This window comes from Manis javanica, chromosome 14 (genome assembly GCF_040802235.1).
Source record: "Manis javanica isolate MJ-LG chromosome 14, MJ_LKY, whole genome shotgun sequence".
In the NCBI taxonomy this organism is placed as follows: domain Eukaryota; kingdom Metazoa; phylum Chordata; class Mammalia; order Pholidota; family Manidae; genus Manis; species Manis javanica.
The window spans coordinates 84,361,965-84,380,542 of NC_133169.1; the positions used below are offsets into that span (position 1 = coordinate 84,361,965).

Sequence of the window (18,578 nt, forward strand, 5' to 3'; positions counted from 1 at the left end):
AAAAGGTTGGGGGGGTATAGATTTTTTTGGTATTTTTATATATACCTAATACATTTTCCAAAATGTAAATGTATGACAATTTCTGCCAAATTTTTAAAAATAGAAGTTGTATATTATTTGCAGTTCTAAGAGATTTCCCCCTCCTTCATATTGTAATATTTCTCAAACTGGGACATACTCTCAGTATGCACATTTAACAAAGTGTTTCTTTGATCACCTCCAAATGCTATTGTTAAATCCACAATGTCTAATTACAGATGGTGGAATTTTAAATGAAATAAATTAGCGAGAGTAAAGTGGTCTTACTGCCTTGGGCTGTGTCAGAGCTGGTGGGCTTGATGACCCTGTTTGCATCCTCGTGAAGGGCTCCAAACCAGTCTTTGAGCCGGGAAGCAAGGTTCCTCAAGTCCTTGTCTGTGCAGGCTGGAGAAAAGCAAATGAAAGACAGGCTGAGTCCACGGGCCGTCTCTTGCGAGCTCTCCGCCAAACCCACACAAAGCCAAAGCTACGCTCAAAACAAACCTCCTCTCCAACCGTGATACAACCACGATAGAACTCCTCACCCACACTTTGAAAACACCCCCAAGGTGCTGTTACCCAAGGTCATGGAGTATGACAGAGCACCCAGACTCCAGGCAAGCAGCAGCCTTCAGAGCTGAATTTGGACTATGTCGATCTGTTAACCAAGCTGTAATGGTCCCGCAGCTGTGCATCAGCCCCAAAGGCCATCATGGATCCCTCTTGCTAACCAGATAAAACTTGCCACGGCCATTTGCCAGATAAGATGAGATTTTCCACCACACTCATGCCAAGAGATTCATACTTGGCAATAGCTAATGCTCTTGGAAGAGGCTGTCTGGGACACCAGAAGACCCTGGTAACACAGACTCTTAACTTCATTTTCAGCCTAAGGTTTGGTATTTGTGGATGTGGCCTATATTCCTGGCCTTTGACAGGCTGGTTTGACTTTCTTCTGCAGACAGATGGAGGCCTTCTTCACGGAAGAGTCCATGTGTGACTGTCCAGCTCATCTCTGAGGATGTGACAGAGGAATTAGGGCCAAGGAACATTCGTGAGTATGTTCTGAGAATAAGGGGCAGACCCCGATGGCTGGCTGGCTGGGTGCCTGCTAGGCGAAGGTCTTGGGGAGCGCTGAGCCTAGGCTTGAAGGGAAAGATCCCCAGTGCGGGGAAGGGAGCTCACTCTCCCTTGGCTCCCCACTTGTCCCCTGGTGCTGGGCACTGAGGTCCCGACAGAGGCCCAGGCAGTGGGCCCCTGACAAGAGGCAGAGAATCCAGCAGTGCATAAAATGGCCTTTAGCATCTGGAGGGGCAGAAATTAGCGACATGAGGGGCCAAATCCCAATAGTAAGAAGGGAACAAGCAGTGAACGCCACAACTGTCACTTCTCCCGTATTCTAAAGCTACAAGAGGCAGGCTGTGATGAAGCCAGGCAAAATGTTGTTACAGTACAGAGCCCAGTTCTGAATGTTTCAGTGGCGCTGAGGGGACGTAGATTAAGGCTGGAATCTACCAGTACAGACAGACCACTTCAAATGCCCAAGGCCTCCCACTGGAAGGCACGGGGTGGCAGTGAATGAGTAAATCTTGCGCGAACTCCAATCCAGGCTTCAATGCAGGCTCTCACTGTATTGGGGTGACCCTGCCTTGCAGAGGGCAGGGTATATCTTCTCTCGCAGAAAACAGTGTCACACAGATCCTGTCCTCATTTTCACAATCCTCATCTGCTTTCAGGAAAGTCCATGTTTCCTTAGGCTGGAGCTTGATGGGGAAGAGAGCCCAGCTTCCCAGACCTCAGGCAGGAAAGGTCCCCCTCACCCCGCCTGCCCTCCATCTGGGGGGACATGGCAGACCCAGGCTGGGTCTGCACCATCCCAGCGCTCTCACTAAGTGCTGCCTCCACTCCCGGCAGGATCTGAATCTAAATTCTGCAAAGCAGGGAGTGCGGGGCCATTGTTTACACCCAAGTTGTGCATGGCAAGACCCTGTCTTGCTTTCAACAGCAGGGATGTGACTCTGTCTTAAAACACCAGCCAGAACACAGCCCCGAGAAGCTTCTTGACAGGTGGTGGGGGTCTAACAGCTGTAACCCAGCCTCAAACAAATCCCAGATTCATGACCACAGGCTGGGCGACTCAAGTCCCTTCACCTCTCCCTGCTCAGCTTCTCATCTGTAAACCCAGGCTGTCATCATGAGACTAGAAATTAGACAAGGTGTGTAATTTCTTAGCACAGCACAGGGGGCAGAGCCACTACTCGGCACATGCCAGCTGCGATGAGTACCACTGCCAGTATCGCTGTTCTTATTTTTAAATCCAAGATTTATAGGCAAGCAGAGAGCAAACATCACAGCATTGAGAATACGAGTAAGAGAGGCGCACCTAAAGGAAACTGGCTTTGACCACACAGGAAATGGATGGAAATGGATACTGATTTTGTCTACTACAGCTGCCACTAGCCACATGTGGCTATTTACATTTAAATTCATTAACATTAAATAAAAATTGAAATTTAGTTCCTCAGTAGCACCCACCCCATTCCAAGTTCTCCATCATCACACGTGGCTAGTGACGCCATATGGGACAGCACAGATGCAGAGTATTTCCATCAGGACAGAATGTTGTGCTGGAGGGACTTGGCTATCCCTTTAGGATGCCTAGCTTTTTGGAAATCTATCACCATGGCCTGACATCCAAAGTTGTGCCTCCATTCCTCTCCCTTCAGTCTTTACAGATGGGCTGCATAAAGTCACAGCCTGCAGATGACAGGAGCCAGCATCTCCTGTTAAGCCACGTACACCAATACAAGGGGGAGGAGCTGTTGCCGATGGCTGGGACTCGTGGCTTTGGCAGGGCCTTGGGAGCACCACACTCGCTCACTTACTGGCCCGGCTCGCAGCCTTGTGGGGAGACAGCTCTCCCTTCCCAGGCTTTCGGGTGTTGCACGGCTCTGAGCAGGAGAGGATGTGGTCTGTGTTTCTGAGGGGGATGGGATGTGGCCTCCATAGTCAATCTCACATTTGAAAATAGAAAATTAATAACATCTATTTCTTCTCGATTGCCATGCACACCATCCATTCTAAGTGTTCTCAAAGCAGACAAAATTGCCAAGTCAACTTGCAAAGGAAATGAATCCCCACCTCACACTGCACGATAAATTAATCAGTCATGTTTAACTAAACTCTGCTGGATATGCAGGTAATCTGTATCTTCAGAAGACTGTTGGGTCCCCACAGGCTTCCCAAAGCACACAGGCTCCTGATGGCTGATAGAATCCAGCCCTGGAGTCTTAAAAAAGTGAATGTTACTCAGGGAGAAATCTGCACACAAGAGGCCCCTGGCTTGGGCAGAGAGTGATCAGAAAGCCAATTCGGAGGCAGGAGGCACTCAGTTACTGGGCCCTGTTCACCCCCAGGGTTCTCAACTGAGTGGTCCTTGCGAGGAGAAAGTCAGGCACAGTCGGCCTGGAGCTAGATACACCCAGAGAAAAAAGAAAGACAACAGCCTGTGGAGGGCTTTCTGTTCAGATTTGGGATTCTAGCCACGACAGACAGGCCGGCACTGCGAGGAAAATGCCTGCCTTTTAAGGGGCCTGTCATAGCCCTGGATGAAGGGCTGAGGACTAATGATTTCAGAAATGGGGGCACTGAAGAATACCTCCCACATACTCAGTTCCTTCCCGGGGGAAAAGTAGTTTTTGTGGGGAGGAAAGTGTAACACTGTCTCCACCTGCCATTCTCACGTGCTGCCCTGAGACAGACAGTCCTTGGGATTCCTAGAGACAGATGTCTAACAGTCTCTGCTTCTCTTGGTGAGAGGAGCAGGGTACCCACCACCAGCATCGCCTCTTCAGAGGAAAGGATGGTACTACAGCAGGAAGGGGTCTGGTTCACTCGTGCAGGCCAACCCCTTTGCCACTGCAGTCCTTCCGCTGCGGATGAGTGCAGCCCATCCTGCGTGTTCCCCCACCTTCCGTTCTGTTCCCTGCATACAGCCTGAGCCCACGTTTGTTTAGCTCTCATTGCTTTCATTCTCCCAGTTGTCTCTGCCCAGCATTCTATTTCTCAGTGTTTCCATATTTGCCCTCTGGTTTCTACAGCGTACTGCCCATCTTCTTACACAATCTCCTTCTGCACCAGCGTGGCCACTGTGTGGCATCTCTGAGATCCGCTAACCCCGCCTCCACCTCCTCCCGCAGTGGGAAGATGGCACTACCAGGCACTCATATCCTCAGGGCAAACACCTGGGAGCCTTCCTAGATTCCTACTGAAAGTTCCCTGCTTATTGCTGCCCCTGCTCCCTTCCTTCCAGTCCAGGTCACGCTCTTACCTCCCGCCTAATCGGGCTCCTGTCTGGTTCCCCACATCCCCCTCTGCATCCGGCGGCCAAAGCCACCTTTCTAAAACCATCAAGTCACTTCCCCACTTGGCTGCTTTGGAGGCTCTCAATCACCCTGCAGGCAAGTCCAAACTCTGTAATGGGACCCGGGGGACCCTATGGAGGCACACCTCTTCTCAATCTTGCTGATGCCAATTCCTCCATCAGATCTCTGCTTTTTGGAAGAGGAAAGGTATTTCCTCTCAGAGGATTGTCCTAATCTTCCAAAAAGGTGAGTTTTCCCTTTCATATGCTTTGAGCGTCTTTGTCCTCAAATGGCACACGTCACATCTGTGACTTCTCACCCAGTGTCCCTCTCTGCCTCTAGCTCACAGCAGCGTAACACCCTCTGAGTCTGGCACAGCCCTTAGGGCCCAGCATCTTACCCAGTCAGTTCCTGGCAGGAAGAAAGCTCTCCACACATGGTTATTAACTGAGTATAATAACCCTCTTGTTGCCTTTGGTAAACTTCAATTTGTCCATCTCTAAAATGGCATAATATAGCTTGGCTTACAGCATCATTGCATGGAGTAAGGTAGTATCAGTAAAACATTGCTCACAGCTACTGGCATATAGCAGGGACTCAATAAATTTCTGGTCCCCTTTGTATCTCCCAACTGTCTGCATAAAATGTTAGAATTTTATTGTTATGCTTTTTTTTAAGCCTGAGGAGATGCCTGTGATATCAAAAATAGCATCTCTCCTCTATTCTATAGATGGGTCAGTAGAAGTCTGAGAGATTCAGCTCGTAGTAGATGCCTCCCTTCTCCCAAGAAAAAAGCTCGTACTTCCCCACACCTGTAATCTCAGCACTTACCCTAAGGACAGATGCATGGTAGTCCTTCAAAATATACGTACTGAAATATACATGAAATATGTATGAATGAAGGATCCCACCAGTTACTAACTCCCATAGTCGAAGAGCTCTCAAGTGGCAGAGACGGGGCTGGGAGGCAGGCTGCTTGCCGCCTTGCTGGGCCGTCTCTGGGGGCCCATCTGGCCCTTGGATTGACTGGGTTTGTGGGTAGCCAGTGCTACCTGAAGTAATCACTACCCTTGGTCAGCTCGGGGTTGAATAAAAATCAAATTATGAGGCCCCCATGTAAAGGAAGCTCTGCCAGCGGCGCGGGTGACGCAGCGGGCTGAGCGAGAGGGTGCAGGGCCCGGCAGGCCCCCGCCTTCAGGAGCTCTGGTGGAAGAGCAGCCACCCTGCAGGAGGCGGGGGACAGCCTGCGCCTTCCTGTTACACCCCCAGAAGCATGTGTCCCCGGTGCAGCCACTGGGGCTTCATTAGAGAGCAGTGTACATTATTCCAAAGTGTATGGAAAGACAGCTCTCTCCCCCAGGGACGCGCAGGGCTCAGGCAGAGACGGGCCCGGGTAATTTGGTGTCTCCCAGGGGGCTTTCCTTTCTGTTTGGAAATATGAACAAAAGGCAATAAGGAAGTGTAGAAAAGGATGTGCAGCCTCTGTGCAAGGTCTATGGCTCTGGGAAGAAAATGTGATCAACTTTTTCTACCTGGGGCCTCCTCTCCCCATTCTACCCAAGCTAGACTGGATTTGAATGCAAAGTGTTTAAACAAAGCGCAGAGTACGTCATGAGTGACCCAGCTGACGGGAGAGAGGAGACACTGTGGACTACAGGGCAGAAACGCTGTTGCAGGATGACGGCAGCCCTGGTGGGATTCTGAGGCAGGAAGGGAGTGGTGCTCTCATTATGAGTATTTGCATGTGGGGCATTAGCCCAGTAGGGCTGGAAAGAGGACTGCTGCTTGCTTGAGTGTCAGTAGCCTGGCTCTGCCTGCCCCCTAAGCCCCCATCGCTCCATCTTCCCTGGCTTCTCTGTCTTCCTTCAGACAAAGCCAAGGGCTAGTGAAGAACTGGTGAGAAAGTTTCGAAATCGGTAATGGTTTTGGAAGGAAGGAGACAGAATTCAGGAAAGCCAGGCTGCTTTGAAAAATGCTCACAAGGGCCATAACCGGTGATCCAGGCTGGTGTCAGCTTATGACTTTGGAGGGTGAAGGACACTCTAAACAGCCCTGAGAGAGGATTAGGCAGAAAAGAGAAAGGAATCAATCAGAGGTATAAAAAATATTTAGGAGTTGATATAAAAAGTGGAGTTATGGGGGAACACAGTATTCAAAGCTACAGTGTTAATATCAAATAGAGCGAGAGTATGTCTGTGTGTCACAATCTAAACACCCAGTTGGGGGTGTTTGAAATGGCAAATCTGAGATACAAGCCTCACAGGAGCTCTGCGAACCTCTGCTAGGGAACCAATTACTGACATACTCTTGCAACTCATGAAATCCTTCAGCTGAAGCACCAAAGGAGAAAAACCCCACCTGTCACTTGGGGCAACCTCGCCCTTCCACCCCGGCCTCACCAACACTTAGCTCAGGGCTCTGGCAGAAGCTAATATGAAAACAATCAAAGTTTAATTTAAACTTTAGTGCCTCTGAAGGTGATTAAAGAGCTGGGCCAGACTGAAGTTCTCTCTGGAGCAGGCTAGGAGGCCTCTCAGAAATGAAGACCTGGTGCTGGCCCTTTTCAAACCAATCTCCTTCAACCCTCCTAGGCGCTGTTGTGCATAATTACTTAATCAGAGCAGCACTGGATCAGTGCACTCAGAGTTTTTGCAATTAGCATCTCCAGTAAAAGGTCCAGCTGAGCCTTCCTCAGGGCAGAGATTAGATGCTGGGCAGAGCCTGGTTTGGAGCAAACATGAGGATGCCTTCCGGATCCTCCTTGCCCAGGGTCTGGCCTCATCCCTCTGCCACATTATCTTCAGGCTGCTGGCAGCCTCTGAGCACATGCCAGCTCCTCTTCCCCACAGGGACCCTGAGACCCCTGTGCTATTGCATGCCCACCACCCAGCACGTGTCGCTAGGTTGGGGATATTGCAGGGACACTGAGAGGGGTGCTGCACTCTGGGGGAGCTTGGAAAGGGTGTGGGGAAGGAGCAAGGCTACAACTCCCTTGGGGACATGGATGCTAATAAACTGGCATCCATGTAGATAAGGGTGGATTTTGCTTAGCAGAGTTTTAGGAGCAATAACCAGAGCCATTCTGCTTTAAAGCAATCCTGGGGCAGCAGGAGAGAGTAACTAGGCTCTGGAGAAAGAGCTGAGCTCAGATGCCAGCTCTGCCATCCTAGCCAAGACTGGACAAGCGACCTTTCCATGTTCAGTTTTCTCCACTGCAGAATGAAGGTGCTAATAGAACTAGCTCATCGCATGCTGTTGCAGACTAGACTAGAATGTGCTAAGTGCTCAGCACTCGGTGACCAATGGCTGTTCCTTGCGTTCGTAGACACAGGGCAGCATGGTGACCCACCAGATGGAGAAGAATGAGAATCAAGGCCATGCACGTGGTATTTTTCACATGAAGTGACCCCTTGAATCCAGCAAGATACAGTTCTGTTCTGTTGTTTTTCAGAGGTTAGACAACATCTCCAAGGTCCTACAGGTGGTAAATGGGATTCAAACCCCAGTCTCCTAATCTGAGGTTCACTTGATCTGCTCACATACCATAACCCCAGGCTTGCACTGTGATCCCCCCCAGGGCCCCAAGAGTAGGCTGAGAGCCTCTTCTGCCAGACAAAGATCATGCCCTTGAGTGCGGGGGGCCAGAACCACATCACCTTGTCTGCACGCAAGCAGGCGGCCCACACTGCAGCTCAGAGGTCAGGCTTCTGGGTCTGACAGTCCTGGACTTGAATACCAGCTCCCAGTGTGCAAGTTGTTTTTCATGTAAGTGACTCCTCTTTTCTCTGCCTCTGTTTGTTCATCTGTAAAATGGAGATAATAACCATACCGCACTCTCTGGGTTGTGGTGAAGGTTCACCAAGTAGATGCAGCTTGCAAGAGCCAACAGGCAGCCGCCGCCATGCCCCCCAGGGAACCTTCAGGAGCTGGCAGAGCTGGTGCTACACACCTCGAGGAGCTCAGAGATGGGGAACCCCCAGCCACAAGCAGTTTTAACGACAAGAAACACAACAGAAGCTTCCTGGGATTTTTAAAGTTTACTCAAGGTGAGCTCCCATTTCTTATTGGCAGTCATCTAACAGAGATTTGAACTAGGTTACACCTGCACAAATTAAATTGAATTATTATGTGTAATTCCAGCTTTTACTTTTCAGTGGCTAAAACATCAGTATATATGCATGTTCTCTTATCCTTAGAGAATGTATCATTTATTTAAAAACAGGCATAAAAAAAAAAAACAGGCATGAGCATAGGAATGAGGGCCCCGTTACACACGAGCTTGCTAATAAAGTCCTTCTGAAAAAGCAGTCTTTGGAAGAGTTTAAAATACTGACACAAAACTTGGAGGAAGATGAGTTAAACTAATTAATGGTACAACCTACAAGCAAAGGCAGATAAATTTCCCTTTTAAGCCCATTAAGACTATTCTTAGTAACCTGATTTGAGGACACTTTAATGTTTCCCTTGATTCTAATGATAATGCTCCATCTTAAAAAAGAAATACATTGCACTACATTTGTGAATGAGCATTAGTGGAGTAACACTTACATTTCCCCCTGAATAATCTAGATCAGGGAGGTTAGCGACAGTAAATAAGCTTTTAAAACTTCTAATACAATCCACAGCCATTTACACATTCCGGGCTAAAAAAAAAAAATCGAATATGCAAAACATTGGCTAGAAATGCCAAACCCGGGCTTTAACTGTGTTTCCCAGGTAGTAGGTAAGCATTTCTCTACATGGGAAACCTGGAATAAATGAGTACTGTAGAAAACAGCATCATAACCAGAGGCCTTACTGAAGGATTTCATGGCCAACCAGACTTCCTACGCCCTCGACTAATGCAGATTAGACTGGAGGTACAACAACTGCTGTTCTGGGTCTTGAGCGGCAGCTGCTACAGGACAAGGTGTGGGATTCAGGCTCAGCCCAGATGGCTGGGAACACTGAGGCAGGCGGAGCTCAGGGAAAGGAGCTGGGCTGGTGATGGTCCACCTGAGGGCCACTGCAGAGAGGCAGATGAAGGGTCAGGCCAAGAGAAGTGGTATCTTCACTTAGCGTTTTGTTAATGTGTGAGCCCAAGTGTCTGATGACAGTCAGGGAAAGCTTCCAGGAGGAGGCAATCAATTGGAATGAGGTAAATGATTTCTAAAGCTGATTTATACTTAAGATTAGCTTTGCTCAAATAAAACACACCAACTTTAGCATGATTAGATCTAATTTAAATTACAAACATATATAAAGGTCAAACATGTAAGTGTATGTTTGTGTGTATATATATAAAAGATATATATACATATATGATCTTCTGTATGTCTGCCTAAAGACACTCCAACATGTTACACATTATATAAATGTTCATATACATTCCAAGGACTGTCTTCTGACCAGGTAACAATGACTGTTACAGGACTGATACATAAGCCTGTATCTGCAAAGATTTTAGTGACAGAAAACATAATTTTAGGGTACATACAAGATGAATCTTCATTCCTAATTGGTAATTTGTGTCCCGTTTAATCTGTTCAAATTTAGTGTTCAAATCTGGCCATTATTAAATGTAATTTAAGTTTCTATGTTTGTTAATTCCTAAAGTACCAATACATGCATGTACGTTTTTATCCTTAAACATGAAATAAGCTTATATTGTCATTCAATGGGGCAGGAAGTCACAAAGGACTGGTTGAGGACCATGAATGCCACCCTTGGCGTTTGCAATCTGACCCTGATGGCTGAGGATGTGCAGGGAGCATGAGATCGCTTCTTTAATTTGGGGTTCACAGGAGGTCATGGGCATACTTTCATTCACAGACTAGGTGGGGCACCAGGAGTAGATTTAGGCGGAACGCAGATAATCCTGAGCTCCTGTAAATTCCTCCCCACCACTGCTCCCTCTCCTGGTCTACAGTAGATGGTGACATGGGTACATTGTGACTTGGGTATATAGACTGATAGGAAGGATGGTGTCACCACACCCTTCTTGTGATGAAGGTCCAGTACCTCCAGGTCTGGCATCTAGGGTAAGAGGGTGAAGGCTGGAGCTGGATTGAAAACTCCCAGTTGGCACTGAGGCCAGAACAGAATGGACCTGGAGATGCCAGTAGAGATGCAGCCTGGCATATTCATTCTGCTGGAGAAATGGATGGAAGATCAGGATAGATAAAGGAAGACCTAAGGAAGAACCGCCTCCTGAAACCACAAAGGGCACCTTAAGCTACTCCAAATCCTGCCAGGTTCAGTGTTTGACTCACTATTCTTTTTGCCCTTTAGGTTATGCAACTCACTCTAAATTTGTCTCCACTCTAGAAGCCTTGGGACATGAGTGGGCGTAGTGACTTGGCATGCAAAGAGTATGGCACCCAAGCCTCAAGGGACATCCCAAGAGCTTGAGAGGACCATATAATTGACACAGAGGTGAAACAGTGGCTATAACCATTTTAAGAAACACTACTATATCTGATCAAAATTGACTGTTCAGATATCTAACGTCTAACAAGCCAGCAATATCCCTCTTCCCCTCCTAAATATCATATATAATCAACAATATAAACAGAGAAAGAATCAAATTCCATTTTCAGTAAAATGAGGAGATATAATCCCTCACTTTGAACAATATAGCAGAAGCCACTGAGATGGAAGGAAAATGTACAAGTGAGCCAATAAACCTAAAAAAATATGCTTCCGACAGGCAAAGGGTTCCTCCTGGAGTGACAGACCGACATTTCCTGTTCAGCAAAAACTAAGGGATCTGGAGGAAAAAACAGGGCAGGATCAAGCAGAAGTTGCACAGGAAGAAAACCCAACAATAAAGCAGAAAATGAGTGAAGTGGTCTGGGGCACAGTCTCAGCAAAGGCCCATGAAACTGTTCATCCTGTAGGCAAGGGGCTTGCTCCAAAGTATAGCAAGAGAAATGGAGACAGAGTGTGCACAAATGATGAGAGAAATCCTCTCAGGCCTGATCTCTTTCATAAAAACAGAAAAGACAGTGCAGAGCAGCCACTTTAGCAGGAAGCCATCTGCCGCTGGTGACTCACTGAAGCCAAAAGTATGTGACGTCTACCGAGCAGATGGTTTGCTCCCCTTCCATCCACAGAACTTCCTCTTGAGTAAGTAGGCCCTTAAAGGCTACCTTGTTCCAATAATTCTTTTTAAAAGATGCTGGTACATTGATAAAACATATATATATATATATATATATATATATATATATATATATATATATATATATATATATATATATAAAGGAAAAATTGTGAAAAAGAGCAGGAACACTCAGCAGAAAAATGGAAAAGGGGAAGATGTGGACCAAGTATAACACCATGGATTAAAATCAAACAATCACCTTTATAAAGAAAGACAATAAAACTGCCTACAAGAGCCGACAGGAGAGATGAAGAGAACTAGAGGAGATGGCATGTGCGTGTTTAGACCCCAGGAAGGAAGCAGAAAGAAAAACCGAAATCATCGTAAAAATGAAGCCACATGGGAAGGAGCACAGGGGAGTACAGACAGCATGGAAAACTCAGTTTTCTCAGTAAGAAAGGAGGGTGGCCGAAATGAGAAGAGTGGGCAACGTGAAAAGGAAATAAGGAATCACAGAAGATTAGAGAGTGAATGACAGCTATAGAGAAGAGGCAAGAATCCCTACCTGGGTGTAATGCAAGCCCGTGGAGAAGCACAAGAAAATAGTGGAAGTGGACATATACTTAAAATACAATTCATTAGACCATTCCTGAAATAAAGAATTGAATCTACATACTGGAAAGGCACACTGTTAGAGAAAATCGACCTGGAAAGGTCAATACTAAGGTATACCCTGATAAAGTTACTGGATTTTAAAAATAAAGAAATACTAACAGTAGCAGAAAAAATACCCAAGTAACCTGAAAGAAAAAGGAAATAAGGCTGTGCTCAGATTTCAAGACAGTTCTATTCAAAGCCAGAAGCCAGTAAAGCAACAGCCGTAAGATAGTCAAGGAAAGGAAGGCTTTTATCTGCACCTGAGCTTCCTTCTGAGAGTAAATACTACAGAAAACCCATTTGGAGCATGCAGTGGCTCAGGGAGGGCTGTTCCCAGGAACCCTGCAGAGGCGCTACTAGAGGGCTCACTGTGGCCAACTGTGGAGATGACTTGGGAAATGCATTTATTTAGGAATGAGCAAAGGTGGAGAGCTGGGTGACAGATAAGAATGCCGGTGCTATATGCCCGGACGATGAAGAAATGATACAACTACCAAGGGGAAATATCATAATAAAGGAGGGGGAGAAGATATAAAGTAGGGTGAGTTGGTCGGTGGCTCATATATAGTGGTCTGGGGGTCAGAAAAAATCCTCAAAAAATGACAAATCAAGTAATAGAAGAATGAATATACTGAATAGAACAAAGGTAAAGCCTAAGAGGATAATGATAACTCCATTAACTATTGTCAAGTGATAGAAGAAAAAGAGGGGAAGGAGAGAAAAATACTATTAATTTTATCACACTTTAAAATAACATCTGTGATTATCAGGAGAATTATACATACACATGCCCTCTCCCACTTCCAACACACACACACACACAAAGAAAATAGTATACCCAGTGGGGGAAAAAATGAAAGAAAACAAAAAATAATACAGCTTATAGGACCACACATAATTTTTTACACCAATAAATCTAAATGGGTTAAATTCACCTCTTAAAAGAAATAAGATTTTATTTTCAGACTGGGGTCTCAAAGAAAAACCTAATTCCATGTAGACTGCAAGAATCATAATGGCAACATGATGCAGAAAAGTCGCTAGATATTTTGACTCTAAAATTCCACCTTGGGACTAAAATCTATAAACATGAAATACATGCATTTGAAGTAATATATACAAAGCTGACCACTACTGCATTGTTTGAAATAGCAAAAATCTGGAAATAATTCAGATGTCTGTAGTTAAATCCACCTAAGCCCCAATGGAAAATGAGATAGCTATTTGTATGATACTAAGGATCTCCAAGATATATTAAGTAAAAAAAAAGCAAAGTACAGAATAGAGTGTTTCATATGTTACTATCTGTGATAAAAGGAGGGAAATAATCTGTATTTGTGCTTAACTTCTATGTGCATTAAGAATCTCTTCAAAGACATACAGAAAACTAGTAATAGTGGCTTCTGTTTTGTTGGGAGGTGGGCACTGGGCAGACGGTAGGCAGGACTGGAGAACTCCTACATTCCTCGTAAATCTCCTAGGTAATGACGCGAACACATACTGCTTTGAAAAATATAAGTCTATCTCCTGGTCTGTTTACCCCACTACGCGGAATGCTCCTGAGCACAGGCACCTGTGCCCACTCTCCACTTGTTTCCTCAGCACTGAACTCAAGGCCTGCAACAACGCAGGAGGCCGTATGCTGAGTGAATGAACAAATGAATGAACGAATGCAGTGCGGGGGCCACAGCCCCACAGTGGGAAAAGGTCCCCCCAAGAGACCTGTTAGCTGTGTGACTCTTGACAGTTTGCACCTATCCATCCGTTCTAAGGCCACATGCTAACATTCTTCTTTTTAACCCAAGGGGGAAAAATAATCCCTAAATGTGGATTTTTGTAATCAACGCAACGTGTGTGCTGTTCTCCCTCCTGACACGTGACCTTGGGCAGGCCTGAATTCAATGCCAGCGCTCCCTGAGTCAGATGCTCTGGGGGGATGAACACGATTAAGACAGGACCCCTGTCTGGTGCTCATTCTCCCCCCTCCTTATTTGTAAGAGGAGAAGGTTTTCCATCCACTGAGTTGGTAGAATTTTAACAGTGAAGACCTGAGCCACTCTCTCCCCCAGAATATTCTTTCCTGAAGAACCGACGCTCAGTTCCAAGTACGAGCTCATCTGTGAAATCCTCTCTCTACCCACAGAGGAGGATTCAGCTGCCCCTTCCTCGGGTGGCCCCAGGGCCGTGCGCTGGCATTCTGCTTCTCTGTGCTGTGGCACAACCTGCAGCGCGGGTTCTGGCCTCCTTGAACTGACCCAGCGAGAATTCTGCGGCTGTCACATCTGTACTTCTCCTCAGCTCCCGGAAGTGTCTGCTTAAAAGTAGGCATGGAGACATGTTTGCAGAAGGCACAAACCCAACGCTGCGAATACTTTGAGCTAGGTGAGACACTGCTTCCATCACCATAAAAGCACCAAGGATAAACCTAAGGAACAGGCCAAGTAAGAAAGTGACCAGTGTGTGCCTTTGAGGATGAGGGGGAGAGCTGTAACCACTACAACAAATGACTTCCATCCAAAGACTTGCATCAGGTGGAGGGGGACAAGATGAAATACTTGTGTCCCTGACTCGATGATGCTGGCTGTATACAGAGATACCCCTTGTGTCAGTGAAGCCTTAGGATGCCTGGGAGGTGATCCCTTTATCTCCTCTTCACATCCAGAAACAGCCTGGCCTATGCAGATCAGAGACATTGCCCCTTCTCACCAAAGCTGGCATCTGAACCCAGGACCAGATGAATCAAGCCCATTCTCCCCACCTGTGTTGACCTGCTTTGGGGAGGATGGCCTAATTGATTCTACCGCCGATATCACACTGCCTCCCCCTGCCCGAGGGAAGAATTACAAGAAAGCCTGGTAGTTTGGGATTCAGGTTTCCAGAGGCTGAAATCAGGCCTGTGGGCTTGCAGATTGGCTTCAGCCAGTCCAGCCGCCACCAGGGCCCCCTCTGGGTTCTCACTTTCATGTCTTTTCCCACTGTGACTGGGAGATGCTAGGACTCCACACACCTGGCCTGCTGCAGTACTGGCTTCTCACTCCTGTCTGGGTAGTTACCACTAAGTAATTTGGTTTATCTGTGTCTTCGAGAGCTTATTTGGAAACCATGGAACACTGCTTACAGAAAATTAAGCTCCATTTTTCGTAAGCATTCAACCAGTAGCGCAGGCAGGAGATGGTGATTTGGAGGTAACTGGCTTATGCATATGTAAACATGATGCACTTAGCAAATTACGTAGACTTCACACTTCAGAGCATTGAAGAAAACAAAGGTACCTTCCAAGTAAATTTTAGAGCAATAGAGTCATTCTGAAAGGAATACAGAATTACTGGTTTGTAAGAACAGTTGGACTTCAATACAAGTGGAAAATAATGGTTTATCATGTAGAGCACAGGGTGGGAATGAGCAGAATTTGAACAGGGCTAATTTTAAATGGTGCTAAGGGGTCTCTAAGGACTTCAAAGAATTACAGCCCGTAACGTGCCTTGAGATTGAATTCATGGTGTGATGAAGTTGTGCATTTCCAACTCAATTCCGCTGTGACTCCTCGGGTTCCACAAAGTTTCCCAGCATAAGGCTTTCTCCCTGGGCCTACCTAGACAGAAAATTCTAGATCTACCTTGAGCTCAAAAAGCATTGCACTAGTTAAAGAGCCACTGCAGTGTATTACATCCCTTTTCCATTATCCACTAAGACCTGTTGTCTCGGTCCCTTCTGATATCTCATCAGCAAGAAATTGCACTGAAAATGTAATTACAAGCATCACCCTACGAGGGGCCCTAGAAGCCAACATTGTGGACTTTAGAACTCTTGGGCAGGGCAGAGCGCTGGGCTTGAGGGGTTCCAATCCGCAACCCGAGCAGAGGTGGCTCATTCGTCTGCAGACATAGCATCCGAAGGCCCCACTATCGTGCAGTCCTTGAACGGCCAGCTGTGGACTCTAAGAGACAGGTGGGCCAGCGCAGCTCAGCTTGGGTCCCTTTCACCAGTATGAACACCAGCAGTAGCATCATGTCCTAAGAGCCGCCATATATTAAACACTGACTATAGCCAAGAACCATGCTGGCTAGCACTTTGCCTTTTCATTAAACCCTGGTGATAACTCATCAGTCATCATTTCTTACTGACACGGAAACTGAAACTAAGGGAGGTTAAGTGGCTGTTTTTCTGGCTGTCATTGACAGCTTATATGACAGGTACTATACACACAAGCATGGCCTCACTGAATCATCACACCGATTGTCTATGAGGTAGTGTTTCATTCATATCCATGCCCCAGGTTGTGAGCCAGAGGAAGTGACATCCCACATTTAAGGTCAAGCCAATAAATGGCAGAGCTAGAGTCACATCAGCCCACCCCCGCAGCCACATCCGTCCTGCGCTCTCACTTTTTGAAATGATGTCCCCAGACAATGAGGCAGAGCCCAGGGAAGGCGCAGGCTGGGCATGCTGGTCTCTGGTGCCAGTACTTCCCCTTCCCTCTCCCTCCCTCCCTCCCAAACACGCAAGCCACACACACGCACACATACACACACGATTCCCAGAGACAGATTCATAAATCGTCACAACTTTCTGAGGCAGGCACTGTTATTACTGTTTGCATTTTATAGCTCTGGGAACTGAGGCTTGCAGAAGTCACATCGACTACTCCACTTCAAAAAAATATTCTGTAGCACAGCCAGGGTTTGCACTAAAGCTGTCTGACTCTGGGCCCTGTCCTGTTAGCCAGGAGGCCCTACAACAGCTAATCTAATAATTAGAGACATGGTATTGACGGGCCAAGAGCTGGTTCTAATTAAGATTCTGTTTCAGGATGAGGAACATACACTGACAGTTATCACCGTTTAGCAGAATTTTATCTGAGACTTAAGCAGGCACAGATGGCTGCAAAGATGCAGTTGTACTATTACAAACAACTACAATGCTTATAACACTAAAAAAAAAAAAGTAGACACACACGCCCAGTGATAGGGCTTAAATTAGGGTTCACAAATATATTAGAAAACCAAGAAGCCATTAGCAAGTATGACAGAAGGATTTAAGATGTAGAAAGTGTCTATAACAAGTGAAAAAAGCAGTGTGGCTTGGTGTCATTTCTGGAGCATGAAATGGGTAGTGTGGACGTGGGGTGGGAACAGAGACACAGAGACAGAGGGGGAAAACACACAGCGCGAGGTTAATAAGCACAGGGTCTTCACGTGCAAGCATCTTTGTCAGCACTTTTTCTTGTTTTGCCTGTTAATGTTTTCTAATTGCTTATAATAAAAACATATCCATTCTTCTGTGATTTTTAAAAAGTTATTTTTTAGGTTTAAAAGTATATATGAAAGACAAAAAGTTCAATGGGTTTGGAGTATGCAGATGCTTCCAGAAAACAGTTTCATCGGGAAATCCATTTGGCAAGCAATTCTTTCTCTGAAGACTTGTACTGCATAATCTCAGGTTGAATTGTGTTTGTTTAAATTTGCTTAACCTGGAGGCTCCCAGATTTATACAACCACCAGATACTTTTTCTGTGTAGAACATAATATCTTGCAGCTCTGAGGGACCGGGTTTGGGAAATGTTTGCCTACAGATCATTATTTATTCATCTTGCCATCTATGCACTGTGCAAATGCCAATCTCTCCCTCCCAGGAATTCCCTGTTTCTATCACCTGTGACACTAATGAATTTTTCCTTTCAGTATCTCCCATAAATACCTTCAGAATTTAAGTAAAAGTGGAAGAAATAGTCTTACTCCTTTTCCACTTCAGACACCTGGATCTGTAGACATCATCTCAAGTCCAAACAGTTTGTGATGCATGAAATACTTCTTTAATTGCCGCTATGCTAACACAAGTGTTGTCACTGAGTGGCATATTCTTTTTTATTTTTTTTGAGAATGTGCTGGGAGCCGTATCGGGGAGCCCAAGTACTACACAGAGGAGACGAGCAGGAGGCTGAGACAGTGGTGGCCTCACAGGGAGTGGCCTGCAGTGGCGCAGCAGCGATGGTTCTGACTGCGTGGTTCCTTGTTGAACCCAGTTTTCCTTGGCCATGTGGTCCCCAGGGCCAGTGGTGTGCCCTGAAGACATTCAGAGTCACACATATGTCCTCGCTAGCCCATGGGTGGGGGTCTCAGGGCATCCAGACTTGGGGTCTTGATGGAAATGTGGCCTCACACATAGCTGATGAGCCAGTGAAGCCTGCAGTGTCCAGATTAGAGGGAGTGCCCTGGATAGAGGGAGGGGGGAGCCCCTCGGGGCCTCCGAGCTCTGTCTAGGAAAGGGACATCCTGTGTCAACGTGCCTGCGCTTATCATCCGTAATGGGATATGTACACAGCTAAGACTCAGTCATCCAATTTTCTATCTCAAGGGATATAAAAATCCTGACAGGTTTAAATTCCTGTAAGGGTCAGGGTACACGTCTCTTGTTCAGTTTGAGCTCCTCTTTTAATCCTGTGTAACAATGTGAAA

At 46.4% G+C, this 18,578-nt stretch overlaps 1 protein-coding gene across 2 annotated transcripts in view; it reads right to left on the bottom strand.

The window, feature by feature from the left end:
• SPOCK1 (SPARC (osteonectin), cwcv and kazal like domains proteoglycan 1) overlaps positions 1-18,578 on the bottom strand; it is a 466,123-nt gene that overhangs the window by 18,041 nt on the left and 429,504 nt on the right. For both annotated transcript variants that reach the window (XM_037016497.2, XM_073221675.1), the window contains one exon: positions 307-423. In XM_037016497.2, coding sequence (XP_036872392.2) covers positions 307-423 — 117 coding nt within the window. The remainder of the gene's footprint in view (positions 1-306; positions 424-18,578) is intronic.